The 17,573-nt window shown below is 40.4% G+C and overlaps 1 protein-coding gene and 1 long non-coding RNA gene across 2 annotated transcripts; both read right to left on the reverse strand.

Annotated features, from left to right (window-relative positions):
- Positions 1 to 75: 75 nt before the first annotated feature.
- LOC136777535 (bicaudal D-related protein homolog) lies at positions 76 to 17,531 on the reverse strand. The gene is made up of 5 exons (XM_066733895.1): positions 16,004 to 17,531; positions 3,757 to 4,089; positions 2,983 to 3,152; positions 2,346 to 2,652; positions 76 to 2,110 (listed from the first exon to the last, which is right to left on the reverse strand). The coding sequence occupies exons 1-5, from the start codon at positions 16,244 to 16,246 to the stop codon at positions 1,493 to 1,495; spliced, it is 1,671 nt and encodes a 556-aa protein (XP_066589992.1). The 5' UTR covers positions 16,247 to 17,531; the 3' UTR covers positions 76 to 1,492.
- LOC136777536 (uncharacterized) lies at positions 12,230 to 13,804 on the reverse strand. The gene is made up of 3 exons (XR_010823263.1): positions 13,673 to 13,804; positions 13,191 to 13,550; positions 12,230 to 13,125 (listed from the first exon to the last, which is right to left on the reverse strand). It is a non-coding gene; the product is annotated as an uncharacterized lncRNA (long non-coding RNA).
- Positions 17,532 to 17,573: the final 42 nt, after the last annotated feature.

A 17,573-nucleotide genomic window follows, 5' to 3' on the forward strand; every position in this document is an offset into this window, starting at 1 on the left:
CCTCTCGCTACCTCGTTCGTTGTGTTACTCGTTGAGCGATTTTTTAGGTTATTAATTGCCAGGATTTTTGTAGAATTGGTAGAACAGACGTTTTATTAAATAAATATCTTGCCACTTTTGCTCGGGGACATAAAATATCGTACAATCTCACTTCCGAACGTATATTTACTCAACGCAGTTCGTTTACAGAAGTTTCTTGGAGCGTGAGCTGCACGCGCCGATGCACATGGAAAAGTCACACGTGCATCGAGTCTTGCGCCTACTCACCTCGCGTTTCGTTGTCTGGCCGCAGGAAAATTGCGTTACAAAAGTTATATCCAATTTCTGTCATTCTGTTTTCACCTTATTCCTCATCGCGTGAATTCGGTTGCAGGTGGCGCTAGAGATTCGATCGTTGATAAATTTGAAATTCGAACGTTGGAGAAATTCAATCTTTTTAACGTATGAATTATGGTTAGTTTATTAAATTCTTTTACGAATGCAGACATTCGTTTATTATTTAACGGTATAATTTTTAAAAGACGATTATTAAGTTGGCATTTCGAACGAGCCTCCTGCGATTTAAATACGTTGCGTAAGAGGTTAGGAGGCCATGTCTGCATCAATTGACTTTCACCTCCAATGGATTCGCTTCTCGTTTGTGTCTTCTAACAAAACGCCAAGCTTCCGGTACATTTGGACTGACGGACGGATGTCGAACCGTTTTAAAATAAACGACTCGTGACTTGAAGGAGAATCCAAGCGTACCGAAATATTCGGAATCCCTACCGTATCGATAAATACTGGACTCGAGTAAGCTCGATCGGCCAGGGGGAGTCCCGATAAGCACACGCGATCAGTTTTACTTCCGGGAAACAACGGAAGCTAATAATTACATTCGAATAAATAATAAATAAAAGCGAATCACAAATGCTACATAAGAATAAGACAGAAATCTTTGATTTCGCAGTGTTGTCTAACAACTTAATTTTAAAATAAGTACACATCGTTTTCGTCCATTTGAAGCGCAAAAACAAGGAGATAACGATCAAAGTAAGACGTAAATCCTGCTACACGATTAACGAGGTATCGTCTTCCGACAAAATCTGCGCATAATACAAAAATCACTGAGTTGAAATACATATTTACAAAACCTAAATTAAATCATAGTTGACAATCTACGAATACTCAAGGCTAAACAATTGCACTAAAAAGGGTCCAAGAGCAACGAATTACAAAAATTCAGTCTCGTAGAAAAGGCCGCTCGTTACACAGACTAGAATAAGCCGCGCTGTTACACAGCTTATCCATAAAATCTGAGTTTCACAAATGATTGGAAATCTTCGATAACGCACATTACGAGTAATCTCGGCAGTGTCTAGTTCACTGGTCGAAGCATGATAAACGCAAGGATGGTGAATTGTGCTGCGTTCTTGAAACCGATAAGAGAGTTCAGCCTGTTTGTACACACTCAGATAAGGAGGAGCATGGAAAGGAGATAAAACAGCGCCCATCAGAAAAGTCCAAACATTTTCTTGGACGAGCTGGTGCTCCTCTTTTTCCTGGCAGGGGCGACCATTTCGGGACTATCACCGTTCAGGGTGACCAGAGCATTGGCTGGTGTCAATTTGCTTCTGAGATGTTCATCGAGCAACGCTTGCATGTCCATCTGCCACTGTTCCAGCTGCTGACTCAGTTCAATTTTCTGCTGAATGGCCTCCATCAGTTGACTATTGGCCTGAAGCACGTCTATCCTGGTCCTGGCTAGCTCCACCTCTGCCCTGTTTTTCCTCGCCACCGCCTGGTCCCTGACCTGATAGGCTTTCGACAGAATTTCATCCTTCGTCAGCTCCGAGCTCTCGATGTCTCCCCTCGCCCTGTCCCTCTCCTCCCTGACACCACGCAGCTCTGCCTCGCAGACGCTCAATTTACTCGTCGTATCCAGGAGGGTCTCCCCCCTCCTCTTTAGTTCCTCCTGCGACTGCTTCAGCTGCTCCTTCGTGTGGTCCAATTCCTCTCGAACCCTATGCAACTCCACTGCAAGGCCCAATTCACTCGGAGCCCCTCTGCCTGACAGTGCCAGGGTGTACACTTCCTCCACCAATTCCAACAGAACGCTCGAATCGTTTCTCTGCAGAAAATTAATAAAATTAGTAATTAATCTAATTACGCGTAATTTCAATATTGAAAGTAAAATATTACAATCTTCGTCGAGTTTTGTTTACTATTTTAGACATTGTTTTAAATATAAACAAAGACTATGAAATATTGCTACAGCCACCAGAGTGTTGTATCGATCTCAAAAGAATTTACAGCGTTGACCCGCATGACAATGACTAAGAGGGCAACGACACGAAGGCCCTTACCGATAAGTGAGTATCAGGGGGTCCGCTATTGACCTCCGGTTCGCCGCCATTGTTAACGATAACCAACATCGACTCGTCGCAATCGCTCTGCAGACCAGAATCGTCCTCGCCACGTCGCAGCTGCGCGCAGAGCTCTTTCAGCCTCTTCACCGCCCTCGACACTTCCGTTCTGGAGTCCTCCTCCAGAGAACTTCCGCTCTCCTCGAATTCCATTTCCGCTTGCAGCGATTTTGGTGACCTCGTCATGTTACCCGACCTCTCGCGTCTTTCAGCTTCGATACGAGCCAATGCTGCAGCCAATTCGTCCCTGAAATAACACCTTGATGAGAATGATTGTTATAACATTTACGAGCATTGTTTAAACAATACAATGATTTTTGTACAACGGTGTGGAAAATTAACGAGAGTGGCGTCGATTCGAAGGTTTTTATTGTCTGTTCGTTGCTCAAAGGATGAAAAAGTTGGGAATAATAGAGCGAGGAATCAGGAACGTTGTGGGATTATGTAAGAGTTGGACTCGTGAGATAATATTTAGGAATAATTAGATGTTACGCGTGGAAATCGTGGGGTAGGAATTGAGTAATAATAAAAAAAAAGATTGATTGCGAAGGAATTAGCAGTTGTGTTGCAAGCTGACCTCTCCTGTTCGGCTATCATCGCACGTCGTTCCGCTTCGTGGCTGAGCCTCTCCAAGGACGCTGCTCTCTCTTCGGCTTCCTCGAGGGCCGCCACTGCCCTCGCCCTCTCCTCGCGAAGCTCCAGTGACCGCCTTTCCAATTCTGTACGTTTTGCCGAAACCAATTGAACCTTTGAAAAGAAAAGTAATTTTTTTTAATTTCTACAAAGATTGAAAGGACAGAAATGTTTAGAGTTATGATTGATTTAAGGATTTGATAAGTTACAGAAAACTTATAAAATTAAAACCTCAATTTTTATATTCCGTATATTTTGCTAGAACGAACCGAAGCTTTTTTAAAATACAACATTATTCCTTCGTTAACTTTCGAGCAATAAAATAACGAAACTGTTTAAAATTCTGTAATATGCTTTCTTTAAAACCAATTTAAATCACAAAACATTTTTAAAATTAACGATCAACACCTAAAGAGAAACGAAGCTGTAATCCACATTTCATCCCTCAAGAACAAGAACTTTCGTCACGAGTCTATCTTTATAGATTTATCGTGTTTCGAAGGGCTTCGAGCTTCCTGAAACACGAGAATAGCAGTTGCCCTCTTCGGTATTAAGCTCGGAAACTCAATTCCAGCAATTGATCTGTCAGGATACCGAACAGCTTTTTCTCCCTTGAATTTTTCCGACTAATCCACTCCTAAGTGAAGAGGGGGGGGGGGGGTTCTATAATTAGAGAAAATGGAGGTTCGATATAAATCTATGAAAAATAAAATAATACCTCGTCCCTGAGGACTTCAAGACTGCTGACATGATCCTGAAGAGTGTGGTTCCTGTGGGCACATTTTTCCCTCAGGACTTTAATCTCCAGCAGCAGCTGCTCTTCCTGCTTGGCGGCCTCGCGCATTTGTTCGGTCAGCCTGGAATTTTGCGCCGTGAGCTCCGTGACCAGAAGAGCCTGGTCCCTCTCGGCCCTTCTCGACCTTTCGTTCTGCTCCTCCAATTGGCTGCGCAGATTCTCCACGTCGTGTTGAAGCTCCAAACATCTCGCCTCGTTCTCCCCTTTCGCATCCTCCAATCGACGCCTCAAAAGATGCCTCTCTTGCTCCAAACTCTGAAAATACCAATATTATTATTTTTGAGTCAAAATTACTCTTCAATTTTCATATTTTTATTTTAATAATTCAACTTTGAATATCAAAAAGGCCCCTCTTCCTACACGAAGCACGATTACTCTATAATATTTTTTATTAATAATTTTATAAAAAGTTAATTAGCCAACATTTTTAATTTTCATATTTTTATTTTTATAATTCAACTTGGAACGCATCAAACGGTCCATCTTCGCACGCGCAACACGATTATTTTATAGTCTTAATTAAGAAACCTATCCAAACCAAGTAGGTCAACCCGTCGATTATAATTGCCAATGAGAATTAATAAATCTGATTGTTATCACGATTAGAATTACATTTCTTGCAGAAACCCGGATAAAAAGGGAAATTCGCGTTTCCAGTGCAATTTCCACTTTCTACTTTTCGCGTCGGGAATGGAAGAATGGCAATCTCTCGATCTAATAAAGGAGCTAGAGTGTGTAATCGTATATATATATATATGTATTATAAACATACTTATACACGGATGCATTTATATAACAAAATTAGAGCGGGACTATATACCTCGACAAGATAACGGAGATCGTTGCTGAAAACTACGAATGCAATTTTTGAATTTCCCGCCAAAACCAGACTCGCCCCGTTATTGGTCCCCCATCGACCAGTAACTGACCACAAATTTATATCGTAAAATCTAGATGGCTATCAACAATAATCTCTCGAGATAAAAAAACCAGACAGTCTCGTTTCAAATTCTCTCCTGATTCTTATCAGCGTGGTTCCTTATCTTATCCCGTCCAAACAAAACCAAGATAGGCTCGCCTCAAATATTTATATTAAAATTGCACTATTATTTATCTGGTGTTTACAGTGCGAAAGAGGTACGATTGCTCGATCGTTTTCCCGTTCGTTTTACAGTCGAAGAGGAATAATGGAGCGGAGTCGGAATTCGAGTCGATTTTCCGGAACGCGAAACACCGAATTCTCCCATAAGAATCTCGCTGGACTCCCACGCGATTGGGAATAAAGTGTAAACGATTTTCATTTCACGAGGGAGCGCCCGATCGGCGTGAGTCACGATGCGAAAACCGTTCTCCGATTTATCTCGATACCAGCTGAGTGGGTTTTTTTCTGCAAATGATGACGTCATTGGTACACAAACGCACAATTAAACCGCGCGAGATTCCACGTCATTTCGCTGCACTCGCTCGATCGTGCACGTTTCGCAGTGGAGTATCGATCACTCCCCCCCCCCCCTCCCCCCTCTTTCCATTTTTCAATGGAAGCTCATGAAACTATTTCAGGACTCGCATTAATATTACATCGTTCTAAAAAAAAAGTGGTTACCTCGAAACTTGCTCGAATAACGATGCAAATTTTTATTTACGTTCCCACTCGCCTCTTACATTTTTTATCAACGACCACATCGAGTGATAACACTTTTTTTATCATTATTATATTTGTTTCTCCTCCATTTCTCAACGTTGATCGTCCCATTGGAGCACCTGTGGGATGATTCATCGTGCGATCGAGCAGCAGCATGTTTTTTAAACAATACTCTGAACTACAGATACGAAAAATTACGTTTTATATATATATACAATATATTATTGTGTTAAGAATAAAAGCCCTATCTGCATTCTCTTACATTTTAAGTGTTTGGCATGCTAAATCTCCATTTTTATCATAATCGTGAAATGTTCAGACGCTGCATTTGACCCTTTTCTGAAATTTCTATAATTTAAACCTTTTTTAGTCACGCACACATACGTGCATTTTAATTCCTAAACGTATATTAAATTACTTGAAAATATAGTGTATATTACCCACCAATTTTATTAAATAATGAGAGTATTGCACTTTTTGCAAAACTACGAGTATTCCATTTATCAAAACGTTCTCCACGTGCGATTTTCCACGCGCATACGCAATTTTTTATCTCTGTGATAATTATTTTTTTCGATTTACTAGTGTCTATAGCTGATTCGGTAATTATATACGGAATTGAAAGTACGAAAATTCGAGACAAGAGCGAGATAAGGTTGTTGGATCGAGATAACGTCGGACGTGTGTTATATTATCGTGTATAGGAAAGTTATTAATTTTTCTTGAATTTCCGGAAACACGAGCGATAGTCGACGAAAGGCTGATTCGTTTGATACGTCTGTGGTGTGTGACTTTGAGAGAATCGGTGAACGCTTTATAAAAAAACAACACGCTGCTGGTTGTTTCCTACCGGTCGATATGTAACCATTGGAGACCAAGGCCATCCGTACACCTTCTGGCTCGATAAACTCCACGACGGAACGCTGGAAACCTCCACTACACGTGCGAAGAAAATTTTCTTTAATTTTCCTTATGATGCACTTTGCAGCAATTGATATTTTAATTGAAATTAATTAATTAGTGTTTCGTATAATTAAATTTATTTTAAAATAGTTTTCTATTGGATGATTACTGTGTTTTCAAGAATAGTTGGTTTTTTAATTTTGCAAAGTGGAGTGAATCGTGGTCGAGGCAAATGTTGGCAATTTTATCGTTCATTCCAATGGAAAATGATTGATATTTGTGCGTTGGTTCTTTCTCGAAGGCTTTCACTCGTAACATCGATCGTGGATGAATTATTTATTAGTGGAATCGTTGCTGACGATGAGTTTGTATTGGTTTACAGGTGAGGTCGTGGAGTTGATACGAGGTAGACCGTGTGGTAGTATTGCTGGTATTTTTTATGCTTTGCTAATGAGTAGGTGGCAGAAGAAAAGTATAATGAGTGGTGTTGTGACTGTGGATTGCTCATCGATGGTTAAAAAGATCAGTGATTTCAGCAGGACTGCTTTGTGACTCACTTTAAATCCTCTCTTTGATTCATTTTTAATATAATGTTTTTCTATCGATGATGATGCATGGGATTGTTGATGACTAATCACTTGGAATTAATTTGACAGGATGTTTGCGTTAATGAAAATAAAAAAGAAAAAACAATAAAGAGCTTGAAGTTACGTCAATAATGGATCATAAAAAAAATTGTGGTTTGTTATTTAGAATTTTTCGTGTTTTGGGTTCTCCGAATGTTATCCACGTGTCGCATTACGTTAGGTAATGAGAAAATGGCAGAAAGTAAATTTTATTACGTTAAATTGCCTCTTGAATTAATATTTAATGTCTTCCTACGTATAATGGAATTGCTGACTAATCACTGGAAATAAGTTTGACAGAACACTCGAGTTAATGAAAATAAAAAAAATAAAGAACTTGTAACTACATCGATAATCACGAAAAAAATCGTTTTTGTGATTAAGAATTTCTCGTGCTTCGAATTCTCCGAATATTTTCCACGTATCGTATGACGTTGGATAAAGAAAAACAAAAACATTGAAAGAGAACCGTGACAGCACGCATTTAATAATAATAAAGAAAAATAGCAGAAAGCATCGAGGAAACCAAGAAACCTGGCGATTCCCACCATGCATCGCTGACTTGGGAATTCTGCCTTTACAATCGGCTGAATCCTCGCTAATTTCTCGCGAGCCACCAGTAACAATCAATTATAAACCTGAGATTCTCGACTTTTAACGAATCGCCGGAGAGTGGCAAATGGCAAAAAAGTGTCGAAGACTTTTAACGATGGTGGAAAAAATTGTTCAACGAGTCTACGCGAGTTATCATCATTATCTTTGTTTTTTGCCATTACTATGATTATGATTAACATGTAAAAAGGCATCTTTCCCAACGGAATAGGTCTCTAAAAGCGTTTCGCAAGTTTTTCCTCACTGCTCTTGACAAATGGATAACTTTTTTTCGTTGTGTCTGCCACAAATAGTGTATATATACAGCAGTTTGCGGAATGGCCACCGTTAACCGGAATTTTCCCAGTGTTGACATATTCGAGGGTCTTTTTTTAATACTTGTTGGTTATTGCGAGGAGTAAAAAAAGCGAGGTATTTATCGAGCTGTTTTGGGTAAAATAGGCGATAATAATTATAACGTGGTTGATTTTCGCAACGAGCCTGGATTTTAAGTATCGGTTATTAACTGGCTTGGATCGATGGGTGAGTCAGGCCATCGTAGTTATTTCGAAGACGTCGTGTTTGCATTGCAAAAGAACCGACAGCTAACCAGCCGGGAATTGGAAATTAGACGCGATCGTGACTCACGAATCTTCGCTGTCTTCGGCCTTTATTACGGTAATTCCTTTAAACGATTCGCGTATCCTCATACGAGTGCAATAGCGTTTCATTAAAAACGTGTATTCTTATCGTATACTCTGTTACGAAATATATAAATAACTATCGAACATAATACCCACTGTTTCTTATATATTCATTAGTTTTTTTTTCTGTACTCCAATATTGTGCCAAGACTGGAAAAATCTTGGTTTTAAGAGTGGATTTTATTCAGAAATTGCGAAACTGACTTGGTTTTCACGGGAACTTCCGGTTTCATTAACGTAGTACCGTGTACAACAATGGCGACCGGAATAGGAAGTCGATCAAGATCAAAGTCAAGTTCACGCTGGTACCCAGGGAAGTTGTGTTGGTTATCGAAGGCAGAGAGAACGTTATTTTTCCCAACGATCTTGGATTAATCGCAGGGTTGCCCCGTCTTCCGCTCGCTCCGTCACTTTCGCCAGTCGGGAAATCGCAATGGCTGACAGTAATTGGAACGCAATGGCCCGTGACGCGTCCAGAGCAGAAAACAAGCTGGCAAGACGTTGCACAACTATTTTCTAGCCTAAGTGTTAAAAGAATAACCGACAGACCTCATTTCGTGTCACAAAACTCTCGATTTCACGTGAAAATTCACCGGTCGTTAACAGGCATTTTTGAGGTTAGTTCGAGGTTAAGTTGACCAGACAAATCCCTCGAGTTTTTCGTTCGCAGCTGGCAAAGTTAATTATTTGTCTTTACAAGGGAAAAGTTCAGGTCTGCAATAATTTCTACTAATCATTAAGAGGTAACGAGCGAAATATGCAAAAATGCACCAGAAATTGCATCCTTCCAACAGAGTACAATAACCTCATAAATTTGATAAAAATTCTTCGGCTAATTATCGCGATAAAACAAGGGAACTGCTCTTATTCTGAATGTATTAGAGGAAATGATTGTTGCAATAAGAGAGAAACAAAATGACGCTACGATGAACAGACATAACCTCAAAATTTTGAGTGTTTGGACGAATATTCTATAAAAATAGTGATTAGCTAAGGTAATTTTGCAAGGAAGGGCTTGTACAATGGAATTAAATGCTTTTAATGACAAGAGACAGTGTTTTCATATGGAAACACATCTTTGTTTGCTATCATGAGATCGCTCTGCTGTTAAAATGGCGAATTGTGCAATAAGCATCGTAGCTCTTACACTTTCCTTACTCGATCAAGGACAACCAATCCCACAAATCGCTTTACGCTTACGTAGAATATCAGGCGAATGAACATTAAGGCGAAAGAGATAAGGCTAATCTCGCACATGTTATAATATGCCAAAACTGCGATTTAAAAACAAATGAAAAAAGTCTAAACCGAGGCGTGATTGCAGAATGCAAATTTATCGAAAGAACTCGTTTGAAAATTGAGGATAAAAACGAGAAACGTTAAGAAATATTCGACAAAGTTTCATCAGTCGTTTAGCGTCATTTTAAAGAAGGTTATTTTGTAGAGTTATCTTGAGCCTGCTTTCCTGAAAGCGAACCTATTTTATTAACGAGATTAAAGCTCGAAGCCTACCAATTCGCGCACAAGTGCACGTTTCGGTCTCGGTGAGCTTGGAAAATTAACCAGCTTAGAGTTTAGGCCTGACTTCCCGATAAAACTTCCATAGTCTCTTATTTCCCTTTAAATCAAAATCCTATTCCACGGATCGAATTCCAGAAGCAAATATCTCAGAAAAGTGATTTACATACTCGCTATCAATTATTTTCATTAAAATATTATAACAAATATGTATGTTATTGTTCAGATTTATTCTTGCGTGATTATCTTTCATTGAAAATTGCTTTTGGAGCAATTTCGAGCACGTAAAGGATGAGCCTGGACTTGTGACCGCGAGAGCCGTAATTCTCTCACGCGTCGGAATGATATGTAATACACGTGCTGGACGAGCACAAGCCGCAAGTGGAAATCGGATTACGATTTGTAATAAGAATCGAGCGAGTCGTGGCTTACCGCGTTAACTCTATCATTTTCTTAAACCGGTTTCTTTTCACTCTCACTCCATTCTTTCACTACGTTATTTCCTTTTTATCCTTTTTTCCTCGAGTCACCGTCCTGCATCGCCATTAATCCTTCCGTTCTCAGGATAATAGCCATTCCGCAAACCTCCTTCTGCACCAGCTACAAACACCACTTAATAATACACTCCACGAATAATCAGGCCTTCCTTAATGCGCGAGCATTTAATTTCACGTCTAATCACTGAAATTACACTCAATGAATTGGCTAATTGTGGGCAAACCTTCTTTTCTTGCTCCACAAGTATTCTCATATCCCTGAAAATTGTAGGGAATAAAAGACTAGACATTGAGTGATCTATTTGTTTTGTCGTAGAAAGTTGAAAAAAAAAAATAGTGGAACGCTTCCTGTATAACGGAGGATGAAGCTGTGTACGAGCGACCTTTTCGCAAGAGTTCGGTGATGCTAGGAGAGGAAGTTTCTCTCGTAGGAAAAAAATCGACCATGCCGTGGAATAAATTGTGAGAAATTAGCTCGTTTCGGCGGTCAACCTCATGAAGAAAGTCGCCTCGACCCGGTGCAAGCTAAGCCAATCCTCTTCGTCCCAACGGCTCCGGGCGATTCTTTACCCCTGAGAACTGGCGATTGTGAAACTCTGCGATTTTCCACGGGCTTCCACGCTGTTTCGTTGCACAAAGCAACTGCGCGATAAATATTCGCTGCCATGGAAACCCTTATGCCACTCGCAATCTCGATTGATAGGGATTCCACGAAGCACTTTCAACCAACCACTTCACCAATTTTCATCACTTTCGACTCTCAAAATATTGATGAAACGGAGATAGGACAATAATAAATGCTTATAAGCAAGTTCTTAAAGTTCTTTATTTTCGGAAATTATACAGTTTAATTATTCATGTGTATCCCAGCGAGCTAATTTCTTGACCTTAATTTTAGCTCACAATACAGGCGAGTCAAATATGCAAGTGTTACATCGCACGAAAGTCATAATTGAGTTGAGAGTAATCGTGTAGGACTAATTAATTTAGAGGCACAGCAAGATCTAATTGATAGGCTCGCCTGGAAATTACACCTCCTGAGACAGACGATTTTTAACTTTGTATTTGTGATTTGCAGAAACGATTAATGGTCTGACAGATTATAATTTTATTCGTAATTAAGAATGCGGAGAACTTTAGAGAACATATACGAAATTAGGGTACGAAAATAATAAATTAGCCAAAGACAGACTATAAATGAAAATTAGGAGGAAAGAACCTGGCGTGTGAGATGGAGGTGTACAGGCATTGCAGGTGAATTCACCGGATAATTACGCAGTTGCGTTTGCCATGGGTGGCCAGGAGTAAAGAGGGTAGAACGAGAGCTTCAAGGTCCCTAACGGGTCTTGTTTTTTTGAGAACTTCCGGTCTGTTTAACGTTGGAAGAGCGTTCCTGTCCAGGGAGACTCTTAAAACAGCTTGATTCAGTTACGAGACCACTGCTTCCACCTCTTAAAGACAAACTTATATCCCATTCTCGTCAACACTGTGTAATTAACTCATCAAGTACCGCTAGATAACTCTTACGACCAAGAAACTTTAAATTAATTTAATCCAATTTTTTCTCCAGCATTTTCTCAAACACCGGATCAATCACAGCTACCTCAGGAATCGCAGTTCGATAAGAAACAATTAGTAAAAAAATTATTGTGCAATGATACAATCGGAGACCGTGAAAAACTCGTTTTTCACGAGAGACACTGTAATCGATGGAATAATAAGCGTGACGATGAAATATAGATATAGATTTCCGTTTTAACGGGAAATCTTTTTGCACGCATCTTCGTGAATCGAAGACATCAAAGTTCTTGCGTGAGTGAACTTCATCTCCCCTTGACCCTTGTCGAAGACAGGGCAGTAGAGATCAACGGTAACGCGATATCTTCTTTGCCCCCCCCCCCTCTCCCCTCTTTCTCTTTTATACCGTTTTACTCTCAAAAATGCATGACTCGAACCCATTTCACCTTTGGACGCAATTTTTAGGCTTCCACGCTCCGACGGTTCTTATTAATGAGAGCCCATTTTCTACAAGGACTAACTTTGTTCCATTCTCTCTCGTAAAGCTCGACCATAGCCCATGAAAAATTGAAGAATCTCGCTTCGCGCTATTCCCAACCTAATTGACGAGTCAGCCGTTTATTTTCCCGCCAAAAACACACGATATGTACAAAGTAGAAAATTGTTTGGTGTGTGGTTTAACTATAGTGTAGTATATCAATTTTTATGTTAAAGTACAGAGCGAAGTTAGCCAAATGGCAAAGGATTTAATTTCCCTAGCGTACACTTCCTCCTCTCGATTATATCCAATGAAATTCCAAAACTCGTTACAATTTTGACAGAAGGATAAAAATGTTGCAAGAGCATTGAAAAATGAACGCAGGTACAAGAAGGCGTCTGCGAATTCGGGTCTTGGCAGTCACGGAACAACGAATTCAGATCGCAGCCTTGCTAGTGTTGGCGAGAAAGGAAAATTCCTCTTGAAATCGGGGCAATACGCAACGGAGAAGCCGTTAGGCTCTTGTTGAATAATAATCGGCGGGGGCGTCTTGAGAAGGCAGCTGCCAACTCTGCATGCCTAAAGACAAAAACTGCCAGCCTAACGAGCCACCATGTGAAAACTGCCGGCAAAAACCTTGGGGAAGCTCGAGAACACCTTACACGTGGCTATTACAGTACATTAGCGATGATTAAGAAAGCCCATTAACACCTTAATTATACGCAATCCCTGTTATTACTCGTGCACCAATTATATCATATATATAAATTCTTGCTGGGATTTATCTTTTGCAGTTAAAAATAGTATGAGCCACCTAAAAAAGATTAATATAAATCAAAGAGAAATTTAAATGAATATATGTTGTAGTTAATGAAATACCTTATCTTACTAATGGCAATTGCATCAATCTTAGTTTTCAGTACAGCGTTGGATGAAAATTTCCAAACAACAGTGTATAGTACTATTCGCAGTATTTTCTGTATAAAAATTATTGTTGTATAGTTTTGTTTAATTAGTATAGAAGCAAGATGTGAGAAAGGTAGTAAGAAACAGAGAACAACTGTCTCTTCCTGGTTAATTAGCATTCTCGACTGGCGAGTCCTGGCGATTCAAAGACTCTTGATAACAGTGGTGATTTATAGGTTAGATTTTCAGTCTATTCGCTGTTCTTGGATTTGTCTGGAAAATCCCAGTCATTGTCCCACAATAAAGCGTTTGATCGCACGTGAATCACTGGCACTAATTAAACATCCGGAGAGCGGTTAATTTTCTAGTGTTTATATATATATATATATATATATGCCATTTCGAGAACAATCGTGCATGCAACTTGCACGGTACGCCTTATATTGCTTTCTTACCGAGTAGTGTATTTCTCGCGCGCTAATCCTTAAACGGTTATGTGTTTACAGCCGTAAATACGTTCACAATGCGAATCATCCACCATAACATTCACGAATGTGAAAAGATCAACGCAGAGCTGTGACCGAAACGCACTCAGCCATCTTAATGACGATGAAAACCTAACCTAACCCTAACGAATCTGCCATCTTTACGCAATCAGACTGGCTGGGAAAGTACTCTCATTCGAACGTTTATCTTTTGTAGTTGCATTTTAAATTTGGAACAATTTAATGCATTTATGAAGGCTAATTAATCGAACGAAGCCACTTTCGCCTGGAGTTTTATAATTAATGCCATTGCATTGATCCACATTTTAGTCCGAGTCGAGAATCGCTGCACGCGCCATTATAATAGAGATAAATGTTTGTTTTGGAACTACAAAGATATTTATATATGGCTTTCCCTAAAGTTACGTAAATATGGCTTTCGCAAAAAATAACCATTTCCGGAAGCGCAGCGGAAGGCACGCAGATGCATTTAGAAGAAAGTCTTCCTACACGTAAAGAGACGAAGGTAGAAATAAGTGGAAAAAGTTTTCCAATCTTTCTTAAAAAGGAAACAATTTTTGCGAAACATTTGGCATCCAGCTATTTTCTCGTAGTGCATTGTTCCATGTGTCGTATTTGAGAAGGGAGTGGAACTTTCGATTGCTGAATGGAGATATAATTGTCCGGGATCCGAAAGATAAAGCAACTCGCGACGTAATTGGTGGAGCGGTGCGGTAACCGTGGGCCCTCTTAGCCTAGCCTAACCTAATCTCCAATCAAGGAGTAGGTCCGTGCGAAATCGCAGATATCATCGAATTCGTACAATCGCGAGGGTTTACGTAAAACGAATCGTGCAGAATAACCGTTAAACCCCGGGGTGAAACGCGAATAGACACGACCCTGATCGCACGGCTGACAGAATGTTCATCGTTTACATAAACATGGCGCCGCCTGAAATTCACGAGGCATTGTGATTCGGAACAAAGAGACTCCTCGTACGGTGACAGACACTCCGTAGGTCAAAAATGAGGTGACTGACAAAACGCGGAAAGATACACGCAAAATCGCACGTGAGCAAGCATAGACCGTGATGCCGGGCATTGTCTTAGAGGTTAGGTTGCCTAAGTGACTTATTTCCACGCTTTCGTGGCTTACCGACTTGCCCACATCCACCATATCCGATTCTTCCAAGCTTCCATAGCAAATCGTTAAAAATCCTCTCTTCATTTGCAATCCGCTAATTCTTTTCGCTCTTTTTCATCTTCATTCGATCCAGCATGAATTTCGACACACTTGACAAAAAAGGATCTCGCATAATATAGAATTACGTCATCGCTAATATAACATATTTGTATGTGACTTTGAATTACGTCAATCTAGGGAATTAATTTAAAATCGAGGTTCTCCCCATTCGCCCATCATTCAAAATGGCGAGATAGCGTCAATCACGATTCGTTCGTTGTAAAACTCGCTGCAAAATAGAAGACGCTAAATTTCTTTGGTTACGAACGAACAGACCTTTTTAAGCTAAATTGAAAAAAGTTATGTAAATAGAACTATGTAATCAAAGTTTTGAAGTAAACAATTTAATTATAACTTATTGATGAACCGAAAGATAGTTTTGAGGTTAGAGCGTGCAAATTTGCTCTATTCTCGTCGAGCATACTAACACAAGCATAATCAAGTAAAATGTGTAATTGTGTACGTATACGAAAAGTCTGCAGAAAGTAATTATGACCGAGCATAAGAAACCCGCGCAATTTTAATCTTTTTTACATTCCGCGAAAAAGTCATGCAGACTCAGATACAACTGTCCGATTTGGCGAAATCGGTGAAACGCCGATATATCATGTTTACGCGGACTTATCAACTTTCGTTTTTTTAGCTCTCGAAAATCGCCGAGAAAAGCAATTGCACACTCTAATACGGTGATTCGTGCTTGACAGTAATAAATGTTCAGGTATCCGAGACGGATGAGCGTAACTCTAGCCGTTATGGCGAGTGCTACCGACTGGCCGTGTCGAAACCAAAAGTTTTATTTTCGAAAATGGGTTGGCGGAATCGGTGCAGGATAGGAGATGGGGTATCCAATGGAATAAAGCTGGATTTATACTATACGGCACCGGATCAGCACGGCACGGCACGACACACTGGTTGAAGGAGCGCGTAAACGTAATGAAAAGTATCTTCTGTATCCCTTCAACCAATGTGTCGTGCCGTTCTGGTCCGGTGCCGTATAGTATAAATCCAGCTTGAAATTGGCCTTAAGATGCAAGAGTACTGGCTGGTTGGTTTTCTCACCTCGAGCTTAGCGGCGTATTCCTCGCGGAGGACGTCGCTCTGCCTGGTGAGATCCTGGTTTCTCTCTAGGAGAGCCTTTCCTAATTCAGCTGCGAGCACTAGATCACGCTCGCGCTGCTTGAGCTGCTCGTGGGGATCCTGAGGAGTATCGTCGTTATCGAACGAGTTCCTCCTCGCCTGGAGGTCCGTTATCATATCCTCCAGAGCGTAGGGCTCCAACGGCCCATCCTTTTTCGGTAGCATTTCGCTCCTATGCACAAATGCCCCCGCAAATCCGCGAAACAATGATTACACGTGGGCGTGAGATCTTATCGAGGCTTGCGTCGACCTGGACTCGTCATAACGTCGAAGTCGAGCAAGTTCATCCTCGCTCAATAAACTCGAACGCCTCCGCTTTTCGGCTTCGATATCCTTTAGATGCATGCATTTGGCTCAGCGGTATTTCATCAACTCATTTTTCTAGCCAACAATGGCAAGCTGTAATCAAAACGAGGCTGAGCAGGCCTTGAACCGAGATTTGCAATACGTTTTGGTATCCAAAGAAACGCAGGAGTCCAATTAAGAGGCTATTAACTTCCTCTCTTCCATGAATGACATTCAATGAACAAGTTTACCAACACTCTCAAGCACGGTGACTATTGCTTTATACCATATCCTATCTTAGCTCAGTCCTTTTCCTATTACTTCATCCAAAAATCCACTTCGTTTAAGAATAAAGAATGGAAAGAAGTCTTAACGTCGAAATACTTTAGACACTGCACATTTTCCAAACACAGATGAGCGATTTCTGTTTTTTTTTCATTAATGTCATTTTTGTACTTTTTATTTCACTCTAGTAACTTTAAAACTGGGCAAAACTGATGTAAGTGACAGGGATCCATTGTCCGTGGATTGTATTTTCTTATTACAGCACGCGGTCGACTATCTGGTTCTTTGAGTAGAAAGTCAACTGGTATTAAAAGCGAATTCCAGTACACACAGAGTATACAGCGTATAACTAGGCACGATTTGAAGTTGTATGGCGTCCATTGTCAAATGTAGCTTCGTACGAAACGTGACAATTTGCCAGCTCTTCCCGTGTCTCAAGGATCTTTGCTTTGTAACATTACACGATATTTTTCAATTCACTCCCAATATCACGTATCTGGAATTGCGCAAAAATCTTCCATAATAAAAGAAAAACCAGTTTACCTCGGTTCCAATCCCAAGTTCCGGTTCGAACCTTTTCCTTTTTCTTTTAAATTCCTCTGTACACTACTTTTCTAACCACTATTGAAACACTAACACAATTTCTAGCACACTTTAGATCCAATTTCTACCCCAGTCTCAGATATATCGCAATTTTCTTTTGTTTATAACTTTGTCGAAAGTGAGTCGTGCGTGTTTTGTGATTTGGCGGGTTTTTGTTTTTACGAACATTGCAAGGTGGACGAAGAAAAGAGAGAAATAACGTGAAATGCTAAGGAAATGACAGCGTGGAACTGGTGTAGAACCGACCTGGTTGCCGCTCGGCCAGGTAGTGACTGGAGTGTCTGCCGTCTGGTAGTGTGACTCACGTCAGCCGCTACAC

This window comes from Prorops nasuta, unplaced genomic scaffold (genome assembly GCF_024137725.1).
Source record: "Prorops nasuta isolate Cenicafe-Biocafe unplaced genomic scaffold, Cenicafe_Pnas_1.2 PNAS00011, whole genome shotgun sequence".
Classification (NCBI taxonomy): domain Eukaryota; kingdom Metazoa; phylum Arthropoda; class Insecta; order Hymenoptera; family Bethylidae; genus Prorops; species Prorops nasuta.

Excerpts from the sequence above, each read along its gene's own strand:
- LOC136777535 (XM_066733895.1), bottom strand. The coding sequence starts at position 16,246 with ATGCTACCGAAAAAGGATGGGCCGTTGGAGCCCTACGCTCTGGAGGAT. Across the intron at positions 3,153-3,756 it reads TTGAAGTCCTCAGGGACGAG|GTTCAATTGGTTTCGGCAAA; the intron begins GTATTATTTTAT and ends TTCTTTTCAAAG. Across the intron at positions 2,653-2,982 it reads ATGATAGCCGAACAGGAGAG|GGACGAATTGGCTGCAGCAT; the intron begins GTCAGCTTGCAA and ends GTGTTATTTCAG.